Raw genomic sequence first — 25,206 nt, 5'->3', positions numbered from 1 at the left:
TTTGTCTGCCAAGTCACATACCAATGCCCATGCCTACTAACTGGCCACAAAGGGGTGCCCCCTTGTGATTCACTACCACCTACGACTTATGCAACTTAATCACATTCTATGCCAGGGTTTTGACTACTTCTTGTTATATCCTAAAATGAGAAATATCCCTCTATCACCACCCAACCTATGCAATATAATTGTCCACATCATTCCACACCCCAACAACTCATATCCCTGTAGTAGATGTAGATGCATATCCTGTTCCACACATCCTCCGACTACTATCTACTCCATTTCTGTCACAGGCATGTCTTACCCTGTCAAAGGCAGGGCCACTAGTGATAGCACCCATGTGGTCTACCAACTTAGCTGCAAACACTGTGTGGTATTCCACACAGGCATGGGCACTGACCCGCTGTCTGCCTGCATGAATGACCACTGCCTAACTGTGGCCAAGAGACGACTGGACCATCTAGTCACCAAGTATACTGCACAAAATTCTGTGCTTGACTTCAACAACAGGTCCACAGTCTACCCCACACATCTTATTTAACCCCCCAGCCCCAGTCAAAAACATTGTTCACTGCTTTTGGACCTCAGCACCTGGAGGAAACAACAGAGAGAGAGAGAGAGAGAGAGAGAGAGAGAGAGAGTGAGAGAGTGAGTGAGTGAGTGTGTGTGTGTGTGTGTGTGTGTGTGTGTGTGTGTGTGTATGTGTGTGTGTGTGTATTACGTCTGAGGCAGAACTATGTCTACCAGCTTAGCCTAATTTTAAATGTGACTAATCACCACTCAGTGCTTTCTCTGTGTGGTGAGCAATCTATTCTCATATTTAATTAATAGATTCTTGATTTCTCACAGATAAGGGTAGCATTATCCCTCAATTGTTCACTGATGGAGCTAATCTCTACAGGAATGTATGTATCATCACTGGATGACTGTGTGGAAATGTAGAATGACTTATACAGTATGTTATGGTATACTGAATGTGGGTGAATAACAAAATGTTCAAATGTGTGTAAATTCCTACGAGGCCAAATCGCTCAGGTCATCAGTCACTAGACTTACACAAAATGTTCAAATGTTTGGGAATTCCTAAGGGACCAAACTGCTAAGGCCATCGGTCCCTAGACTTACACACTACTTAAACTAACTTATGCTAAAAACAATACACACACCCATGCCCGGGGGGGGGGGGGGGGGGGGGGGGGGGCGGGGGGCGGGGGGGCCTTGAACCTCCGGCGGGAGGGGCAATGCAGCCTGTGACAGGACGTCTCAAACCGTGTGGCGATTAATAGCTGATGACACACACAACAAAGGGAAAGAATCCAGTAGTATCTGATTATAAGAAAAGTGGTTAACTTCTGCAACTTGTCACATCCGTTAAACAAGTAAAAGCGATACTAAAAAGAGGTATGAAATGAGACAACCCCAAGGTACCAGCCATTCTCACAGCACAGTCATATGCCCAATCTGGCAGTTGACATCAGTACTGGTGTTCCTTTCCATAACAGCAGACCACACCAGCAGCAGCTATATAGTGACTTGCAGCATTGCAGCAAGGTGACAACTGGCATACTGACCCAGTAGGAAGGCCACAGTACTTATGGTGCCTAGTCACATTTACATCATGGCGTTGCTGGCTCATGGAGATTGCTCATGATAGTGGCCCACTGTATTAGGAGGACAGGATGGACGCTGTTGCCACCAGTGTGCAACCTCAGTGGAAAGGTGCCAGTATGAAGATGGCTAGCAGGAAGGCACAGCAACTAGCAGCTGTCTAAGAGGGCAACCAGCTCGATGAGGCATAGTGGAAGTTCATGCAGCAAAGCAGTGAAAGTAGTCTGGTGGAATCTGTGGTCTGGACATGTGGTGGCATGCTGTCCAGATGGGGCATCAGTTCTGGTCTGGACAAGCAGACGATGCTCAGTTTTGTGGATCCAAGGAATGTGGTGCTGCCAGGATACAAGTTGTTATTAACTGCAGCAAGTGCTCAGCTATGAAAGTTAAAGGAGGCTGCGCCAGTTCTGTTCAGTGCAAACCCTGTTCAGTGCAAACCCTGTGCTGATGACTGTGTCTGGCTTCGGCAATTTAAATTGTGGAAGAGGTCATATTGCCAGTACAATGCAGCTGCTGTAGGGCATAGTGTATTAAACTCTGACAATCTATATTTTATTGCTTATTGTGCTGTACAAAATTTTGATCTTGTTTTACTGCTGGCCCTGACTGAAATGCTCTCTCATTTATTGTGGATTGTGGTTAGCAGTGGGTAACTTTGTTGATGTTTTATTAACCAAGCTGTGTTCTATAATTTACAGTTATAGTATATTGTTTCATGCCCGTTATCTGTAAAACTGAAGATATTCTGAGGGGTAGAAGCTTTACCATATGTTATAAAGTACTGAATAGTAAGATAGTATTTGTAAACTGGGCGCTGGATTATTTGCTTATGACCATCTTATGCATGAACTCTGATTTGGTGAATTTCATTAATAAATGTGTGTAAAACTTGTTAAAGACTTATGCCATCACAGCACTCCAGCCACTTCCCACTCTCACCGTTTCCTGTGCCACACATGGAAGCTGAATGGAAATCTCAGATTTGATCTAGTAAATTGCAATACATCTGTAAAGGAAACTACATATATACTGATGCCACTAATCCTTATGTTTTAGTTTTTCTAATTAATTTACACATTGTGATCCATTAATCCCATAATGAAGGAGAGCCTTCAGGGATGTGGAATGAGTCGAGCTACACATCAACAGGCACAAGTGCCCTCTGCAGGTTACTTATGTAAAGTACACTAAGAAAAAGCTACATTTAGTGCAAATAAACTCACACTGATACTTATGGGAATTAATTTATATCAGCATACTACGTGGAAGACAGGTACTACGAAAAAAGCAATTGCTCCTCCTCTGACTCTAATCAATTGCTGTTTTTATCTAGCACTTTAACAAAACATTTAAGTTACATAAACTACTATCCTGTATACTACAAACACCAGATTTGTTTGATGCAAATATTAGAATTAGACTTAAGTGAAAGTTACATCCCTGAGTTCTAATATTTTGACAAATTGTAGTAATGGTTAATGAGGTATTCTTTTATTTTGTTTTTGGATTACTGTGGATTTTCAATGTACTGTCTGAATGTGTATTGGCAACATGTTATCAGCCTGTGCAAACGGGTCATATTCGAGTTCTATTCATCACAGAGATCAGGGGTGAAGTGTTTTCAATAGTCCTTTCCATACCTACTGGAAGAATGGGCATAATGTAGCATTCCCATAGTACTAGGTCAAAATTTAAACATAATGCAATTCTCCCAGCCCAGACAAATTGAGTAAATTGGTTGCTTATTTTACTTTAGGTGTGGTCTAGGATGGACCTTGGCAGCTTATAACAGCACAGTTTGTTCATGGTGGTTCCTGAGAAAACTTCTAAAAACTATGATTTTTAGGTATCAAAGGTATCAATTTGGGATGGCCACTTCTATAATTTCTCTTCATGGCAGATCATCAAGATTTCTACCGTATGTTCTTAAGATGATATTTTCAGGAAATTTTGAAACTTTGAAGTAATGACAGAAATAAATGAAAGGTACAAGAGAAGGATTAAACTTCAGGGTTAAAGAATATCACTGATAAGATTCACACGCTATCCTCAGTGAAACTGGGGAAGAATTGCATGATCGGCTCAATGGAATTAACAGTTTAGTGACTACAGAACATGGACTTAAAAGAGCAAACCGAAGAAAGATGGAAATAATGAGGAATAACAGAAATGTCATTACCCATAAACTTAACATCAAAATTTGTGGCCACAAATTAGATGAATTTAAGGATGTCTGCTACCTTGTACGCAAAATAACACACGACAGATGAAGCTAGGAGGATATAAAAAGTAGACTTGCAGAGGACAACTGCATATCATGGCAAACTAGCATCAAACATAGTCTTTAATTTGAGGAAGATCCTTCTGAGAATGAATGTTAGGAGCACAGCATTGTATGCTCATGAACTGTGAGTGTGGGACAACCATACAAGAAGAAAACTGAAGTGTCTGAGATGTGATGCTACAGAACGATACTGAAAATTAGATAAACTGGTAAGATGAGGAATGAAGAGGTTCTCTGCAGGATCGGTGAAGAAAGGAACGTACGTAAAACACTAACAATAAGAAGGAATGGATGACAGGACATGTGTTAAGACAGCAGGGAATGACCTGTAGGGGAAGACAGAAATGGGAAGACATCCAACAATTATATGAGGACATAGGGTGAAATGTTCCTCCAAGATGAAAATGTTAGCACAGGAAAGGTATTCATTGTGGGCTGCATCAAAACAACCAGAAGACTGGTGATTTTTTTTAAAAAAAGGTTTTGCTTTCTCAGTAAAGATGCCTTTACAGAAGCTAAACTGAACTAAAAAATATTCTCAGAAAGGTACTTCAATTTTGTGCTTTAAGTTCCCTTCTGAAACATTATCAAGAACATAAACAGGTGGGAGATCAGCCTATAATTAGAGGACACTTGCTTGTCTCAACTTATTTAGATTTTACTAATACCTACTTTAGTCTTTCAGGAAATACAAACTGAATCCTCATCTGGTTACAATGGTAACTCAAGGGGGACAATATCGCATTAGCAAAAGATTTTAGTACTTTAATTGAAATACCATCATAGCCAAAAGATTTAGTACTTATTAGTGGCCTAATGACTTTTATGATCCCCTAAACAGATGTGTGGTGGTGGAGCATCCAATGCCTGTGTAAGTAAATCTAACGGGCTTGCCATTGATAGATGACTCTTTGCCCCTGTGTTTTCCTAAGCATAGGGACCATGAGAATATCAAAAGATATAAGGATGCAAACCACGGCAAACAGATAGTCATCTTTTCCTTCCTCTAAATGCAAATATGCAGTACCCTCTTTCATGCACTTTACAGGAGCCGGTCAGGTGTATATTTAGATGTATAATAATAAGTAAAACATTTTCTCATGTGTTTTGTTTATATTTACAACAGATGGTCCCTATAGGAATGATTTAGCAAAGAAGCCATTACAAGAATTTTATGAGAATCCGTAAGCTACATAGAACCACTGCAAGGAGCTATGGAAAGAAAGTTGACACAGACAGATAGCTTATCAGGGCAAGCCAAACATAAACTGATTGGGGTATGTGTGCTAAAGGCTTTCTGTTAATGACTGCTTCATCCCAAAAATGTCCTCGTGATCCAGTGTTTAAGACAGATTCACTACTGTAAGAGAGGTTGTCATAAATATTAATCAACATTTAAAAAAAGAAAAATCAAGCTGTGACCATGAAACTTGGTGATTGTGTTAGTCCTTCTCTACAAATTCAACCTTCAATGTGACTAATTTTTCCAAACAATGGATGAATTAACAGAGTCCTTGGTTATAGAAATCTGTGTTTTACCTGTTCAACAGCATTTCACCTTAAAAAAATCAACTTGAGGTGGGGAATTTTGTGGAGCAGAAACACCCCCTGGTTAGTTTCTCACACTGCTTCATCTGGAAGGCCTCCCATAAGCTCATCAGCAGATTTCATTAGTATGCTCCTGTGACAGTTCGACCCTCTCAAACAATCTGTTACCACCACATTGAGGCAGCCCCAAAAAACTTTCAACATCACAGTGACTGATGATAGTTGGGTCTTTGACTTTTTCGGTTGTGGTGAATTCACATGTTTCCACTGCTTGCTTTGCTCCTTTGTCTCAGAGTTATAGTTATACACCCAGCACCCATCCTTAGTAATTAGGCAGCTAAAAAAGGCATCTGGATCACAGACATAGTTGCAACATTTTCGTTGCTACCCCAGTTCTGTGGGCTTTTCAGATAGGTACAACAACCTTTGTCATGTTTGAAATGTGGTACAAGATGCTGACTGATTTTCACTTTTTCCACTGTCATCTCAATTGTGATATACTGGTCTTTAAGCACCAAGGTCTCTACTTCTCCTGCAATTCCCAGTTCTTCACACAGAGATGGTCTACCACTTTGTTCTTGTTCATTCAGATTTATCTGACCACACTGGAAGAGCTGTGCCACCTAATCATAGTGCCAAATGACGGTGAATTGTTGCCACACATTTCTGGTAACTCAGCCTGGATTGTTGTAGTGTTGTTCCCCTTCAAACGTGAAAAAAAAGAAAAATGTTATCTCACAATAGTCGTCTTTATCAATGGGCCACACCATTTTGTTTTGGCTCCTCAAGTGGCATGCTACAGAACTGTGGCATTGGGGATTTCAATGTGTACTCGGATTGCAGACATAGGCCTACAAATAAATTAAAAATTAATTATACAACTTCTCTTTGAGGTGATCATTAAGACTTTAGGACACACTGTCTTCCACCATAATGGCATTGTGGACATTTGTCCTTCCATTCTTCTGCTTAGCCACTCACAGAAAACTGTAGATGAATACCTGCCTTCCAGTCCTCTCTCATTAAGTCAGAAAGCACAGCTATGTATCAATTGGCTATTTGTGACTTAAAAGCCAAGGCTGACCTAACCATTCATCTTGCTACTAAGGACTTAACCACTCAGGTTAAGAATCACAATGACTATTTGACTGCAGGTCTCCATTTGCTTTCGAGTACTTCCAGATATAAACCACACCACTGTGACTCCATTCCAGAAGTCTAGCTTGACCTACGGCACATTTTCCACTTCAACAGACCCCTCGATCTAAGCCTCTTCTTGTTCTTGTCCATTGGCACCACATTAACTCCCTCCATTCCCTTGACCTCATTCTTTCCTGATGTAAATACTCACCTCACCCCCACCCCCAATTCTTCCCCCAATCTGATATTTTACCCCATTCTCCTTCTCTCTTTCACTCTATTTATCACACAAAAACACATTATCATTTCAATTTTTGATTATTTGTAGATTTGACCCAAGGTATTGTAAGGTGCTTAAAAATGTTATTACGAAGGCAAAGAGTATGTGGTATACAAATAGAATAGCTAATTCACAGGATAAAATTTAAACCATATGGTCAGTTGTGTAGGAAGTGTCTGGTCAGCAGCACAAGGTCAACGATATAAAGTCAGTTTGTAGTAAAAATATTTCAGCTACTGATAAATCCGATGTACGTATAGTATTTTACAATCTTTTCTGAGCATTGCTGGTGAATTAAATAAAAATTTAGTTTCTACAGGGAATCTCACAACATTCTTGGTAAATGCCTTTCCAAGATTGATGTCTGAAATAAACCTCTATGATACAGACAAGGGGGAGATTGAGTCAATAATTAAATCACTGAAGACTAAGGACTCTCATGTTTATGATGGAGTGCCTAGCAGAATATTAAAGTACTGTGCTGCACAGTACTGGATGGGTTATACAAAAGATTTCAAATGCTAGGCATATTTTTTGATTTAACTAATGCGTTTGATTGTGTTGATCACAAAATATTGCTCCAGGAGTTGGACCATTACTGAATACCAGGAGTAGTTCACAAATGGTTCACCTCTTACTTTGGCAACAAACAGCAAAAGGTCATTATTAACAATGTTGTTAATGGCTGTGATGTGGGGTCTGAGTGGGATACAGTCAAGTGGGGCGGTGGCCCAGGGATCAGTGTTGGGGCCACTCCTGTTCCTTATTTATATAAATGATATGCCCTCTAGTATTACAGGTAATTCTGAAATATTTCCGTTTGCTGATGACGCTAGCTTGGTTGTATAGGATGTTGTGTGCAACACTGGACCAGTTTCAAATAGTGCAGTTCATGACCTAAGTTCATGGCTTGTAGAGAATACACTAATGTTAAATCACAGTAAGACTCAGTTTTTACAGTTTCTAACACACAATTCAAGAAAACCTGACATTTTAATTTCATAGAATGGCCATATGATTAGTGAAACTGAACAGCTCAAATTTCTAGGTGTTCAGATAGATAGTAAACTGTCCTGGAAAGCCCACACTTGGGATCTTGTTCAAAGACTTAATGCTGCCATTTTTACTATTCGAACGGTATCTGAAATGAGTGATCGTTCGACATGAAAATTAGTCTACTTTGCTTATTTTCATTCACTTATGTCATATGGTATTATATTTTGGGGTAACTCTTCCCATTATAAAAAGGATAATTTTGACTCAGTAGTGGGTGGCTTGAACAATAAGTGGTGTAAGTTCATGAACCTCTTGTCAACCCCTGTTCACAAGTCTGGGTATTTTGACATTGGCCTCTCAATATTAGTATTCCTTACTGTAATTTCTTGTTAACAATATTAGCTTGTTCCCAAGAATAAACAGCTTTCACTCAGTTAATACTCGGCAGAAATCAAACCTGCATTTGGATTGGACTTCCTTAACTCTTGTGCAGAAAAGTGTACAGTATACTGCTGCATCCATTTTCAATAAGCTACCACTCAAATTCAAAAATCTTAGCAGTAATCCATGCACTTTCAAATCAAAACTGAAGAGTTTCCTCGTGGGTCACTCCTACTCTGTCGAGGTGGTTCTTGAAAAATTAAGCTGATTCTTATTGTATTGTTGATTGCATTTACTTAAACTTATAGATTGACTTTTTGTGTTCATAAACATTTTATTTTTATCTGTTATTAGTTTTATGTTGTAATTTCATGTACTGACATGTTCCATGACCTTAGAGATTTGCTCCTCAGTTTAGTCCTACAGAACTTGACATGTAAATAAAAATAAATAAAAAGTTTTCATAATCATTAACAACTGTACGTTTTCTCTCCCATATCCCTTAGCAGCTTCTGGCTGTGCCGCCTCCATTGCCGCTCTCACCACACACACATCCAAAAGTTCCAACTGTTTTCTCTTTCAAAAGAAACCACATGGTTCCAGAGACCTTTTCAGGTCTTAGATACTAAGATGTACATATGAAGACTGAAATGACAAATCAAAATTTATACTTTGAGACTTGTAAAGATCTCTGGAAACATAGAGTTACATTTCATTAAAGCACCTATGCCTAGGTTTCATACAGGATCCCACATTATGTTCTATGCTGAGGCACTATTCCAGTACAGTCGTAGAGTCTCTGCAACGTTGTTCAAGGCCACGGGGAACACTAAGTGGGCTGAGGCATGAATGGGACTTTGTGGACTGAGGAGGCCTGCTACAGTAGTCCAAGCAGTTGTGCAAAGCCACTGTGTCAGATTGGCGCGGTGGTTAGTGCATCTGTCTACTGAGCAGGAGCTCCAGCTTCAAACCCCAGCCTTGGTACAAATTTTCATTTGCTGCTTCAGTTTGCACATATGCCTCCTCTTTGCTGACAGTCATCTTCATGCATGGTGCCTGATCAGTATTATGACATCCAAGAAGTTGTACATTTATTTGTTTGTGTGTGTGTGTGTGTGTGTGTGTGTGTGTGTGTGTGTAAGTTACCTATCCTATTTAATTTTCAATTGTTAATACAAAAATATTAAAACACATAAAAACACAACATACTTATAGCATTATAAAGAGGTTTCCCAGTGATGGAATCCCAGGCTACTGTACTCTCCCTCTGATTAGTTATACCAATGGTAACTATATCACTTGGTTCTATTTCTTGCTCTTGAAGTTCTTCTGCCACTTTTTCAATGCATATCTTAACAGCATCTAATATTTTCAGCGGATCTTGTTCCACCCATCCTTCTTGTGGAAATATGTATGATGATTCTATTTGATGGGAGGCTATTACTTCAGATGTTCGAGCAGAGAACACCTGGGAAAGAAACAATAGATACAGTCTCCTTACAGAAGTTGTAGCAAAGTAAAATATGCATGCTTCATCTTAGCGTTAATTTGTGGTTGGTTCTATGACATAATGCAGGCAATGTCCCAAGAAATATGTTACTCCACTACTTATTGTCATAAAAAAATGTAAATGAGTGATGGTTACAAACTAATACATAAAAGTCTCACTTCCACTTGCATTCATGTGACCAACTATACCCAATTACAAAGTTCCTCCTATGAACTATGGACCCCCCCCCCTTTCTTTCCCTCCTGTCTTTCTTTAGAGAACAAAGCAGCTGAGATCATAAAGCATCCAAATCATAACTTAAAAAATAAAGAATTCCATGGTTCTTGAATTTGGTAGCACATATGAACCTAAACGGTGGGTAAAACTATAAGGACTAATGACGCCGGACCTGGAATGCTACTCAAAGAATAACAGACACAATGACAGGCATAAAGAACAGTTAGTACTACTTACCCCTTCAAGAGGTTGGCTGATTAAATTTTTTGAGACAACTAGTGACTATTCTCAAAAATTATATCTCCTTTGCTATGTTGCTATGGTGAGCATAAAGAATAAGACATTATATAGCCTGTGCTGCATCTGCTAAAACCTCAGATAGCTTAGACAATGAACACACATTAAAATGTAAGAAATTAAAAAACTAAAAATAGGTTATAAAATAGTGCACAGTGAGTATAAAGTGGTAGAGGGTTGCAATTAAACAGATGACAATGATTGCCCAATATATTGCTTCACACTGAGATGGATAAAGAGAACTCACCGAGTGAAAATCAATGTTTCATGCCAGAGCAATATAGTGTTCCTATGTTACTCAGCACAGAAATCTTCAGAGAGGGCAGAATTGCTCCAGGCCTGGGCAGGATGGTTGCAGCTTTAGCAGTAGCATCAGCATCTATGCTGTAGGCACTACCACATCAAAGGAGACCTTGAAGAGACCAGACTAAAGGATGGTTCCTGAAGAGGGACAGCAGCCTTTTCATTATTAAAGGAGCATTTTTGCAGCCCTGGAATAACTATCTGCCAGTCGAATTAAATCATCTGAATTTCATTGTCCAGTTCATGACCAACATTTGGCACATACTGGTACCAAAACTGTGGTTGTACATCTACAATGATACTCTGCAATCCACTGTATGACACATATTGGAGGGTACCCCATACCACTACTAGTCATTCCATTTTATGTTCCACTCCCAAATAGAACAAGGGGAAAATGACTGTCTATATGTCTCTGTACGAGCCCTAATTTCTCGTAGCTTATCTTAGTGGGCCTTACATACAATATATCAGGTGACAATTATTGAATTATATAAAAAACATATTTTAGTTACAAATTATGGCATGCACACACTTTGTTCAAGATGTAAGTGTCACTACAGATATTCAGATTTAGGTTATGACAGTCATCATTGGCCATGATGTGTTGCATGTGAATAGTGAAATTTTGCATGACCTGCTGAAGTGTTGGAACATTGATGCTGCCGATGACCTCCTGAATGGCTGTTTTCAGCTCAGAAATGGTTTTAGGATTACTGCTGTACACCTCATCTTTAACGCAGGCCCCCCAAAAAAGAACCAATCGAGGCCCATACTGGCGGCCTCTGGGTACCCCAGAGCCAGATTGCAGTCCCCACAGTGCTCCTCCAAGACATCACTCACCTGCTTCGATGGGATTGAGCTCCGTCTTGTATGAGCCACATCTTGTCGAAATCAGGTCACTTTGGATAATGGGGACGAAATCATCTTCCAAAACCTTCATGTACTGTACAGTAGTCACCGTGCCATCAAGGAATAGCACACCGATTATTCCATGGCTAGATATTGCACACCAACAGTCACCCGTTGAAGGTGAAGAGACTTCTTGATTGTGAAATGCAGATTCTCAGTCCTTCAAACATGCCAGTTTTGCTTATTGATGAACCCATCCAAATGCAAGTGGGCCTTGTCACTAAACCAAACCATATTCACATACTGATTCCCATCATGCCCCATGGCCAACCATGCAATTTGAATGTCCTAATGCAAACCATTCATAAGTTATGATGTTTTATTTCATATAGTTCAATAATTGTCACCATGTATGTTGGTGTGAATAGAATCGTTCTGCAGTCAGCTTCAAATGCTTGTTCTCTAAAGTTTTCCCAATAGCGTTCCTCAAAAAGAACATCACCTTCCCTTCATGGATTCCCATTTGAGTTACCGAAGCATCTCTGCAACACTTGTGTGATGCTTGAACCTACCAATAATAAATCTATCAATCTGCCACTGAATTGCTTCAATGTCTTCCTTTCATCTGACCTGATACGGATCGCAAACACTTGAGCACTACCCAGAAATAGATCACACCAGTATTCATATGTGGTCTCCTTTACAGATGAACCACACTTTCCTAGAACTCTCCCAATAAACCAAAGTTAACCATTCGCCTTTCTTACCACAATCCTCACATGCTCATGCCATTTCATGTCGCTTTGCAGCATTACACTCAAATATTCAAATGACATGACTGTGTCAAGCAGGACAGTAGTAATGCTGTATCTGAACATTATGGGTTTGTTCTTCCTGTTCATTTGCATTGACTTACATTTTTCTATATTTAGAACTAGCTGCCATTCATCACAACAACTAGAAATTTTCTCTCTGTCATCCTGTATCCTCCTACAATCACTTCAACACCTTACACTGCTACCCATCATGTTCGCCAGTCATTTTTCGTATATAGATAATAATAGCAGTCCTATCACACTTCCCTGGGGCACTCCTGATGATACCCTTGACTCTGATGGACATTCGCTGTTGAGGGCAACATGCTGGATTCTATAACTTAGCAAGTTTTTGAGCAATTCACATATCAGTGAATCTATTCCATTCTTCTTTAACATTCTGCAATGGAGCACCGAGTCAAACACTTTGCGGAAACCTAGAAATAGGCAATCTGCCAGTTGCCCTTCATTTATGAATTGCAGTATATCATGTGAGAAAACGGTAAACTGAGTTTTGCACACACAGTGCTTTCTAAAACTATGCTCATTTGTGGGCATAAGCTTCTCAGTATTGAGAATATGTTCAAGAATTCTGCAGGAAACCCATGTTACGGATATTGGTATGTAATTTTGTGGGTCCACTCTTATACATAGGAGTCTCGTGTGTGTGTGTGTGTGTGTGTGTGTGTGTGTGTGTATGTGGTGTTTTCCCTCCCCCCAGTCACTTGGGCCTTCACAATGAGTGACAGATTTGCAATAAATGCAAACTAAGTAAGAGGCCACTGCCATAGAGTATTCTTTGAAAGACCGAATTGGGATTCCATCCACACCTGGTGACTTATTTGTTTTCAACTCTTTCAATTCTTTATCACTGTCAGGGATGCTTATTACTATGCCATCCTTACAGGAGTCTGTTTGATGGTCAAATGATGGTATATTTGTACAATTCTCCTGTGTGATTTCTTGAATATGAAATTTAAAACTTCAGCTTTCGTTTTGCTGTCTTCTACTGCCACACCAGTCTGGTCAATAAGTGATTCGATGGAAGCCTTAGACACACTTAGTAATTTGACATAGTTGTGGAAGACAAGCAGCAAGTCAATGACACCTACATGCAGGTCTCAAAATTGTGCATCATGAGAAACCAAATTTCCAAGTGATGGTTATGCATGGCATGTCACTTTACTCTTATTGTAGGGGACACATTCCTGGGTTCATCGGCAGTAACTTTTCTGCACACTAGATCATACAAAGGACTGTGCCTATAGTGCCCTTGTAGCATGGATGCCTGGAAAGTTAGTGCATGCAAGGACTTGAGTATGTGATGTTGTAGAGATGTGAGTTCATATTGCTGCAGCTGACATGTGGATTTGTTGTAGTGTACTGCTATATCAGTGCGCATGTGCCACAATTGGAGGTCTGCAGATCCTTCAGTTCTGCATCATCATTCTACACCATTATTAGCTCACTGAAATCTGCTGGCTGAAATATGGCACTGGCCCTAACCACTTGGAAACTTGGTTAGTCCTGATGTACAATTTGCACACCTGCATGTAGTTTTCATTGACTTGCTGCTTGCATCTCACAACATATGTTAGTGTCTCACAGTGATTTATTGGTTTATGATGGGGCCACTACAAGGTCAGGTAGTGGAGGGTGTGAATAGTACACAGTGGCAGTGTAGAAAAGTTGCCAGCCAGGAAAGACTGCCAAAAGGGGGCTGAAGTAGATTGCACCATGTTATTACTGTCTGGCATCCACCTCAGAAGAATGATGCCATATCACACTTAATGGTATGGTAGAATACCTACATAACTTTCTTAAGGGTGCTGTCATGTGCCATGCAACTGGGTCTTGGGTTGACAGACTCTTGCTGGTACTCCTCAGGCTGCACACTGTGAGAAATGTCAATTGTCTGTGGCAGAGCCTGCATATCGTGAGCTCCTGCAGTAGTCAGATGAATTCTTTCTCCCATCCACCACAGCTACCTATACAACAACTGGATTTGCACAATAGGTTGACAAGGCACTGACTGTCCAGGTAAAAACGAAAATGAGGATTGTGTCCACCGATTTATGTAAACTGGCATACCTGAGTGCCAAAACTGAAACTGTAATGATGGCCACTAGCACACAGTACAGAATACCTTTGAAAAATTAAGGACTGTTCAATGACAATGGTGAGATCCATGTCAGAAATTAGTAAGATTAGTAAGAGGATCAGGGCAAGAAAGAAATATATGGAAAATGTCATGAAAATGAAGTGGAGGTTGGAGGAAATGTTGTCAGGCAAATGTACTTGGGAAGTTGTAGAAGATACGAAAATACTGAAATGATAATCTAGGAGGTGGGTAGATGAAACTAGAAAACATAAAGGAGCATTGTGGATGAATATCACTGAAGAACATAATACCTGAAAAAGTCTAGAGAAGATCTTATTCTGCATGAGATGTCCAATGCTTGATGATGATATTAATTCTCTTATTGTATATTCCTGATTTTGTGCCTTACATGTTTATTTCCTTCTTGTTTTGCATTGTTTCCTCTGCACTCAGTAGTCTACATAGTCTATGATTAAGGTGCTTTAAAGTCAACACAATTTAGAACGGTCATATCATGTACTATTCCTTATAGTCTAACAATATAGCATCGCCTACAATTATAGTTTCATTAAGACTTAAGAAGTTAGTCTTCTCTGCAAATTCTTCTAGTATATGATCTCTGTCATTTACGGTATCATACTAAAAGTGTATTATTGAAGCTTCATTTCTTACTTTTGATTCCACTGTTGCATTAAAATATCCAAATATCACCTTGTAGTGGGATTTGTTATCATTTATCAGTTTCTGTAACTCTTCATACAAGGTTTCTAATAGTTCATAGAAACGTGACCAAACTGGTGTACATAGTACATTGATTTCTATGGAATGTCTTGTATTCATTTTGAAACAAGTCTTCTCATTCAGTCTGAGATTTCTTTAATATTATCAGCAACATTGTTTTTAATTTCATTGTTTACAGCATGTCTACAAATTGAATTTCTACCATTGTCTTTAGCTCTACAATAAAACATACTTTCTGGTTTTGATTCTATTTGTCTTTAGTTTTCTTGCTACACTTCAGACATCCAACTACATGTTAACTGATGTTGTTAATCGCTCTTCCTACTCCACTAACGCATCTTCAGTTGCTTAAGTTGTACAGTTTATTATCCTCAAACAAAAGTTAGCATAATAGTTAGTAATATAAGTTATTGTTTATTTACCCATGTTTTGCATAGAAAAATATAGCCACTGAAGTAACTTGGCATGCCTTGTGGCAAAAAGCAAATGCCTAAGGAACCTCAAACCACTACTTTCAACATATTTTCAACTGGGCTGGAATACCAACATTCTAGGAACTCACACGCAGTAGGGTTACCAACAACCTTACCCAAGGTACTCTAACCGGCACAAAGACCAGAAGTTTGACACACATGGGACACATGAACAGTGTAATCCTCACAGATGCCATGGTCACTGCAGCTACAGCCCAGATCTCATAGCATGAGATTAACATGACCACATCTACATCTACATCTGCAAACCACTAGGAAATGCTTGGCAGAGGGTTTGTCTCATTGTACCATTTATTAGGACTTTTTCCAGTTTCATTCACATAAGGAGTACAGAAAGAATGCTTGTTTAGCATGATGACTGCTGCAAGGCCACCAATGGCCACAGCATACACTTACACCTGATGTCATAAACTGATAATGGCCACAGCAGAACCTGGTGCCATGGCCTGGCCTGGCAATGAAACACCCACCACTGTGCAAGCAGCAGTCAACATGTTAAGTGCCTTCATGCACACTATAATTGATTTAATCTTGTCATCATGATCCCAACAGGTGTGATACATAGTGGGTTGCAATATATTCCTATAGTCACTTAGAGCCAGTTCTTGGCACTTTGTAAGTCTCCCATGGATCAAACTCATCTGTGCCCATTTGTGCTGCCCTTCTCTGTAGATGTTCAATATCCCTTGTTAGTCCTGTTTGGTATGGGTCCCAAACACTTGAGCAATACTGTAGAATGGGTCACATATGTGATTTGTAAGCCATCTTTGTAGACTGATTGCATTTTCACAGTGTTCTACCAACAAACTGAAGTCTACCACCTGCTTTACCTATCACAGATCCGATGTAATGATTACATTTCATATCCCTATGAAGTGCATGTGCTGTTTATGTGCTAACAGTTACCTCATATCAATACTACCATAACCTATCAATCAATGATCGAGAGACTCATAACACATTTAACTATAAAGTGTTGAAGACACTGAATTATTATAGTGTCTACAGTTCAGTTTGGAGAGCAGCCAATCTATATCTCCATCTCCACCTACACACATACTCCACAAGCTACTGTGCAATGTATTGCAGAGGGTAAATGGTACTAATATCAGTTTTTCCCTCCTATTCCACTTGTGTACTGACCAAGGGATAAATTGTTGACCATATGCCTCTATGTTGTTACCTCAAAACTGAGCGATCAGCATGACTGAGTGCCATGCAGAGGACCCAGCTTCATTTCTTGGTAGCTGGGATTTTTCTTTGATGTATTTCACATGTGGGCATGCCCATCCAACCCCCTCCCCCCCCCCCCCCCCCCCCCAACACACACACAAACAGAGAGAGAGAGAGAGAGAGAGAGAGAGAGAGAGAGAGAGAGAGAGAGACTTACTGATGCTTACCTCCATGTCTATTATTGCACTGGAGGTAAGTGTGTGTGTGTGTGGGGGGGGGGGGGGGGGGGGGGTCACCCACAGTATCGCATTTCAAATTAAAGGTAGAAGAAGTACCGATTCAAATGCTAGTGTAATTATCTGACTGTTAAGTATGTCTATGAGCCACTCATTTACCTGCAGGTGAGAGTGTGCTTCCACTCCCTTTACATCATTTCCAGCCCAAATTTCTTATTATCACAATATTATATAACTATATTTCATTTCAGTGTGCTCTCTGCTTCCTGTTTCACATCTGAAATTGTTATCTTTACCTAAATGCTTTTGTCTTTCCTTTAGCCATTCTATCGTCTTTCTTCTATGTACTTCACACTACCACATTGTTTTGCTTGTTACTTCTTACATAACTTTTCTTGACTGAATTAGATCTACAAATTCAATTTTTATTCTACATTTAAATAATACTGTATATTTTGGCTTTCATATTTGATCTCATCACCAATCTAATATCGTCATTCATTTGCAGATATCTGTTTATGGTTTTGCTGCAACCTGTGATCTCTGACTCTGAATATGACTATCACAATTGGTTAAAGGAGTAATGATATTTTACTATTGATATTTTGAAATAACAAACTCCAAATTCTCTATTTATTTTCATATTTTCTAATAACTCCTGGGGTGAATGGCTTGAAATATTTATTATTATTATTATATTAGAGTGAAAAAAAATGGCTTTCCTCACAAGGAAGATTAATGTTAGAAGCAAAGAAAATAAATTTTTTAGAGTTGTCTTTAAAGTTGGATGTAACACTCTTTGCTGTATTTTCAAATGTCATTCAGCTGAAATTATAACTGGTTTTCAATAAAGATTACCTTTTCGAAGATTTTATTATCTATGGAGGTGGTAGATTTTGCCATTCTTCTAATAAGATTTTCTGCAGCATGAAGTTCTACTGGAAGATGATCATACTTGTTTGGAGTGCTATCTTCTCTTCTGTTCCTGATTAATATTTGCATGCTGGTTTTAAATAACTCACAGAGACAATATTTCACACTTTGCTTAAGTATGTTTCAGTTAGATATACAAATTCTGTCATGAATTATTCTGACAGGCACTACTTTATGTGCAGCTCATGCAAGTGCACAGAACAGATCATAGAAGATAAAGTAGAGTGAAAATGTTGATTTTAATTAAGATTCTGTTGACCTCCTCAGCAATATTATATCTTATATCAGATAGTGAAGGGAGATGAAACTTTAATAGTCATGGGTGACTGGAATTTGGTAGTAGGAAAAGGGAGAGAAGGAAACATAGTAGGTGAATATGGACTGGGACTAAGAAATGAAAGAGGAAGCTGCCTGGTAGAATTTTGCACAGAGCACAACTTAATCATAGCTAACAATTGGTTCAAGAATCATAAGAGAAGGCTGTATACATGGAAGAACCCTGGAGATACTGACAGGTTTCAGATAGATTATATAATGATAAGACAGAGATATAGGAACCAGGTTTTAAATTGTAGGACATTTCCAGGGGCAGATGTGGACTCTGACCACAATCTATTGGTTATGAGCTGTAGACTAAAACTGAAGAAACTGCAAAAAGGTAGGAATTTAAGGAGATGGGACCTGGATAAACTGACTAAACCAGAGGTTGTACAGAGTTTTAGGGAGAGCATAAGGGAACAATTGACAAGAATGGGGGAAAGAAATACAGTAGAAGAAGAATGGGTAGCTTTGAGGGATGAAGTAGTGAAGGCAGCAGAGGATCAAGTAGGTAAAAAGACGAGGGCTAGTAGAAATCCTTGGGTAACAGAAGAAATATTGAATTTAATTGATGAAAGGAGAAAATATAAAAATGCAGTAAATGAAGCAGGCAAAAAGGAATACAAACGTCTCAAAACTGAGATTGACAGGAAGTGCAAAATGGCTAAGCAGGGATGGCTAGAGGACAAATGTAAGGATGTAGAGGCTTATCTCACTAGGGGTAAGATAGATACAGCCTACAGGAAAATTAAAGAGACCTTTGGAGAAAAGAGAACCACTTGTATGAATATCAAGAGCTCAGAAGGAAACCCAGTTTTAAGCAAAGAAGGGAAAGCAGAAAGGTGGAAGGAGTATATAGAGGGTCTATACAAGGGCGATGTACTTGAGGACAATATTATGGAAATGGAAGAGGATGTAGATGAAGATGAAATGGGAGATATGATACTGCGTGAAGAGTTTGACAAAGCACTGAAAGACCTGAGTCGAAACAAGGTCCCGAGAGTAGACAACATTCCATTAGAACTACTGACAGCCTTGGGAGAGCCAGTCCTGACAAAACTCTACCATCTGGTGAGCAAGATGTATGAGACAGGTGAAATACCCTCAGACTTCAAGAAGAATATAATAATTCCAATCCCAAAGAAAGCAGGTGTTGACAGATGTGAAAATTACCAAACTATCAGTTTAATAAGTCACAGCTGCAAAATACTAACGTGAATTCTTTACAGACGAATGGAAAAACTAGTAGAAGCCGACCTTGGGGAAGATCAGTTTGGATTCCGTAGAAATATTGGAACACGTGAGGCAATAGTGACCCTACGACTTACCTTAGAAGCTAGATTAAGGAAAGGCAAACCTACGTTTCTAGCATTTGTAGACTTAGAGAAAGCTTTTGACAATGTTGACTGGAATACTCTCTTTCAAATTCTGAAGGTGGCAGGGGTAAAATACAGGGAGCGAAAGGCTATTTACAATTTGTACAGAAATCAGATGGCAGTTATAAGAGTCGAGGGACATGAAAGGGAAGCAGTGGTTGGAAAGGGAGTGAGACGGGGTTGTACCCTCTCCCGGATGCTATTCAATCTGTATATTGAGCAACCAGTGAAGGAAACAAAAGAAAAATTTTGGGTAGGTATTAAAATCCATGGAGAAGAAATAAAAACTTTGAGCTTCGCCGATGACATTGTAATTCTCTCAGAGACAGCAAAGGACCTGGAAGAGTAGTTGAACGGAATGGATAGTGTCTTGAAAGGAGGATATAAGATGAACATCAACAAAAGGAAAATGAGGATAATGGAATGTAGTGGAATTAAGTTGGGTGATGCTGAGGGAATTAGATTAGGAAATAAGACACTTAAAGTAATAAAGGAGTTTTGCTGTTTGGGGAGCAAAATAAGTGACGATGGTCAAAGTAGAGAGGATATAAAATGTGGACTGGCAATGGCAAGGAAAGCGTTTCTGAAGAAGAGAAATTTGTTAACATCGAGTATAGATTTAAGTGTCAGGAAGTCGTTTCTGAAAGTATTTGTATGGAGTGTAGCCATGTATGGATGTTAAACATGGACAATAAATAGTTTGGACAAGAAGAGAATAGAAGCTTTCGGAATGTGGTGCTACTGAAGAATGCTGAAGGTTAGATGGGTAGATCACATAACTAATGAGGAGGTACTGAATAGGATTGGGGAGAAGAGAAGTTAGTGGCACAACTTGACTAGAAGAAGGGATCGGTTGGTAGGACATGTTCTGAGGCATCAAGGGATCACCCATTTAGTATTGGAGGGCAGCGTGGAGGGTAAAAACCGTAGAGGGAGACCAAGAGATGAATACACTAAGCAGATTCAGAAGGATGTAGGCTGCAGTAGGTACTGGGAGATGAAGAAGCTTGCACAGGATAGAGTAGCATGGAGAGCTGCATCAGACCAGTCTCAGGACTGAAGACCACAACAACAACAAAACTTTACTGTACATCTTTATACAATATAACCACAGACTGTCAATAAAAATTTGTTTCTGTCATCTATCCCTGTACCATTTGTCATTAAAAATTATCATTTCATTTTTCTACACATATGTTAGGGTACATCACATATGCCCCCACTGTCTGCTGGAAGCAAACACCTCAGTCTTGTCGATGATAGCAGACAGTAGTTGGATATCTCACATAAAATAACAAATGTTTACATGTACAATAACAATGCCATAAAACAATGACATAGGTTTCAAATTAGTTTCTATAGTTTTTATACTTACAAGGTACAATTTTGACTTTCTTGTGTCTTTGAATACCATTGGATTAGGATCATGGTCTTGGGATATAATTTCTTTATTACTGGACCAAGGATAGGTATGGGGTAGTCAAGAATTGTTTTATACCTTCTCTTTATTATCATCATGTTGTGACGAAGCAAGCTGGGGTAATTTTACTTCCCCTCTTGTTTTGCCATCTGCCTCCTTAAATTTGTTTTTTCACTTTCAACCAATTACCACTAACATACGTAGATATGGTCTGTGTTTACATAAGAGAAAGGCTGGTCCTCAGTTTTAAAGAATATAACACCAGATATAACTTTGTGCTTAATTTATGTATGTAATTGGTTTTCTATTTACTTCAGTTATGCCTAGTTACTATCTTGTTATAGGGTGAAACCAGTAACTGTTTCATAACATAAATTCTATTGTTGACACATAATCAAATATAAATTCTGTAATAATTATAAGCATCTGGGAGATGAAACAATAGCATTCTTTAAGTATTTGGCTCTATTCGAAAACATGTTAGCAAAGCCAGGCCTTAATTAATTGCAAACTAATTATCAGTTTCATCAAAAGTATTGTTTGCATAGCTATATATGTTAATTTCATCATTTAAACAAATAATTCAGCTGAACTCTTGTAGTAGAAGAAACTGTCAAAAAGAACCATTTTTTCGATGTATTCAGTTAATTTAATGAGTAGTTTCGCCACCTATTATGGTGATGATATATAAGGGCCCAATTTTTGGTCACAAGACAGTCAGTCCACAGCCGAGTTTCAGACAAGGAATGTGTGTCGGTTAGAATGACAACAATGCATCAACTTAACAGTGTAATAAGTGTTATATAATTAGGTCGTGTGTTAAAACAGTGAGTGTGTCTGCTCCATATGTGCCTTTCTATTCTTCAAGAACTGTGAACTTTGTGGTTAAGCTTTTACTGATTGTAGCTGTTCAACAGTAAACTATTGTAGCAGTATGTGTATGTTTGCCTGCTAACTATTATGAGGCTTATGGAAAGTTAGAACAATAGGGCACTGGCCATATTTGCTTTGTAATATTGGGGGGTTGTGAAAAGTGAAAGTAAAAGACTGTGAAACACAGCTGTGCATCTGTCAGCTACATCATTTATGGTAGACAGTATTGCACATCCACCCCCTATTATTTATTTATTTATTTATTTTCAGCCAGTACATCGACACTGAGAACAACAAATGAAGAAACAAACCACTACATGTGGTGCCCCGGGTGAGGACTATTGTACGTGGGCACAATAAACTAGAACTCACGAAATTTGACAGTGAAGTGTGAACTTGAGCAGTTTACAGTTTTAAAAGGAAGGCAGTCACTGAGTACAGGAGCAGCCAAGAGGCACAGCTGATCGAGATAAACAAGATGCTTTGCCGAGAGAATTACAACTTGTTGCAGCCTTGCAGATCCAGATAACAGCAGCAGCAGAAGAAGAAGAAGAAGAAGAGTGAACGAGAATAAGATAATTTCATAGCAAAAGCTGTTTTGTATTAAGAGGTACATAATGAGTGATCTTAATGAACATGACAGGGACTGAGGACAAAGCTGTTGAGGTTAAGTTTTTAAATAAACAGAAAGACTTAATAGGGACTGATTCGCAGAACAATAGTCGTTACAGAAAATTGGAAGCAATGGTAAGGCAAATTATAAATAATATGGCTACGAAAGAAGACATTATTGGACAGTGGTAGTGATTGGAATGGCATTTCACAGGCATGTTTTGAATCTATTAAGAACACAGAGTGATGCATGTGTCTGGAATAAAAATTATTTGTGCTACTAGTAAGCTATCACTGAGTGTGACACAAGAGGTAGTATTAACTGTGGAATTGTCAGGACAGCTGTTGGACTGCAATTTCTAGGTAATTCAAAATCTCAGCAGTGATGTAATATTTGGGACGTACTTCTTGTGCAATTAGCAAGTAGGGGGTTCAACATTCTGTGCTGGATTCATTATGTGGCGATAATGCTTACCCCAGCTGTCTGTCTCATTTTTCATGTTTCCTGAGGCAGTCAAACTCTTCTCCTATCCTATCTATAGTTCATAAGTAAATCAGAACCATTCTATCTTCTACTTTCCTGTGGTTTTGTGCAGTAGGATACTTAAGTATAGAAATATGTTAGAAAAAGTTTCACTAGTGCTATCTGTGTGTTTATCTATATTATGTTGTGTTAGTTGTAAGTAATGGAATCATAAGAGGATGGAAGAAAGTAAATTGGTACAATGGTTAAAGAATTTCCATCAAGAGAGGTAAGGTAAACAGAAAATACAAAGGGTCAGCATATGTGGAGGAGAAGGTGCAGCTTAACTGAAAATGTTACCATCTGAAGTAATCAGCTCATTGGTGCAGCAGCAGAGGCAATATTCAGTATAAAACAATCTTAAATATGAGATCTTAATATTAATTAGGGTAGAAGTTTTTGTTATATGCGAGTTCAGGCTGAGTTTGTGAAAGTACTACAGGGAATGTGGCTGGAAAATGAAGACCTACTAGTCAGCTTTGATGTGACATCCTTATTCACACGAGTACCGACAGAAGACTCCCTGGCTTTATTCGAAGAACACTTTGAGAAGGATATCATCAAGCTCTTTCACCATGTTCTAACCACCACCTATTTCAAGTGCGGTGGGAAGTTCTACAAACAGATAGATGCTGTAGCTATGGGCTCCCCCACAGCACCAGGCATAACCAACCTATACATGGAGTACTTCGAAAAGCTAGCACTGGACACTGCTAAACACAAGCCAAAAGCCTTCTACAGGTATGTTGACGATACCTTTGTAGTTTGGCCACATGGCAGGGACAAACTGATAGAGTTCCATCAACACCTCAACAGCATACATGGAAATATCAAATTTACCATGGAGATAGAAGAGAACAGAAGCTTATCCTTTCTGGATATCCTGCTCACAAGAAACATTGACGGCACGCTAGGACACACAGTGTATAGAAAGAAAACACACACAGACCTCTATCTAAACGCCAATAGCTGCCACCACCCTGCGCAATGCAATGCTGTACTCAACACCTTAGTGTACAGGGCCAGGTCCATCTGCGATAAGGAAAGTTTGCCAGGAGAATTGCAACACCTAAAGGACATCTTCAAGAAAAATGTATACAGTGAGACACAAATAAGGAGAGCTCTGAAGGCTGACCACAAGAAGAGAGAAGAGAGACCGGATTAAGATGAAGCAATGGGCTCTCGGTTCTTGCCATACGCGGGTCCTCCGACGTCCAAGATCGCGAGAATTCTCAAGAAAATAAAGTGAAGACTGTTTTCTGTGCAGCAGGAAAAATCAAAGACCTTCTCAGTTCAACCAAGGATCCAGTAGGTCTGACGGCACCAGGTGTGTACAAGATCGGATGCGAATGTGGGATGCAATATATAGGACAGACGCAGCGTTGCATCTCACAGCACCGCAGTGAACACATTAGGCATGTATGCTTGGGTCAGAACAACAAATCTGCTGTGGCAGAACACAGTATTGATGAGAAGCACACCTTCGATTTCGAGGACACAAAGAAAATATGCAGTACAAACAGATTTTGGGACTCAGTAATCAAAGAGTCCATAGAAATACAGTTACACGACAACCTAATCAACCACGACAGTGGCTACCATCTCAGCACAGCCTGGGAGCCTGCAATCAGGAAAATCAGAAAAGAATGTTCCGTTCCACCAAGGGCCGCGGACGGAGCAGACAGAGACGGACGCCGGGACTCGAACCCCACGCACGCATCCCCCCCACCACCGCCCGATCCAGGTGCATCGGGCGATTCCGCGGGTGTGTGATTGGCTGGCCGCGGGAAGTGAAGAGCAGTCCAGCAGAGATATAAGCCTGTGACCGACGATATCCCGACACTTTGCCTGAAGATGATGGAGACGCATTCCATCGAAACGTTGCTACGAGACGACGATGCTACTCGGCTGACAACCCGTGAAGACTTCGTATAAGAAGTTTTTGTGTTCAGTGCAGTCAGTATATGGAGATAACTATCTATCTGTGTCATCATACAGTCTTTTCTAACATTAAGGAATTACAACTTTAAACATAGTTGCTTGGAGTAATGTGTGGAAATAATAAGCAAGATCTGGATGTATAGCGCCCTTCAGGCTGGAATATTAAGCAATTTGATGGGATACAGTGATAATTTTGTCTGGTCAGTAATGAGAGTTAAGTTTGCATCAGCAT

At 39.4% G+C, this 25,206-nt stretch overlaps 1 protein-coding gene across 6 annotated transcripts in view; it reads right to left on the bottom strand.

The window, feature by feature from the left end:
- Positions 1 to 25,206, bottom strand: part of LOC124612441 (glycerol kinase-like) — a 177,131-nt gene that overhangs the window by 82,087 nt on the left and 69,838 nt on the right. For all 6 annotated transcript variants that reach the window (XM_047140657.1, XM_047140655.1, XM_047140656.1 and 3 more), the window contains exon 3: positions 9,450 to 9,708. In XM_047140657.1, the coding sequence (XP_046996613.1) occupies positions 9,450 to 9,708 (259 nt within the window). The remainder of the gene's footprint in view (positions 1 to 9,449; positions 9,709 to 25,206) is intronic.

The sequence above is a fragment of the Schistocerca americana genome, chromosome 4, assembly GCF_021461395.2.
Source record: "Schistocerca americana isolate TAMUIC-IGC-003095 chromosome 4, iqSchAmer2.1, whole genome shotgun sequence".
In the NCBI taxonomy this organism is placed as follows: Eukaryota; Metazoa; Arthropoda; class Insecta; order Orthoptera; family Acrididae; genus Schistocerca; species Schistocerca americana.
The sequence above is the reverse complement of the archived record's forward strand: the minus strand, read 5'-3'. Positions and strand labels throughout refer to the sequence as shown.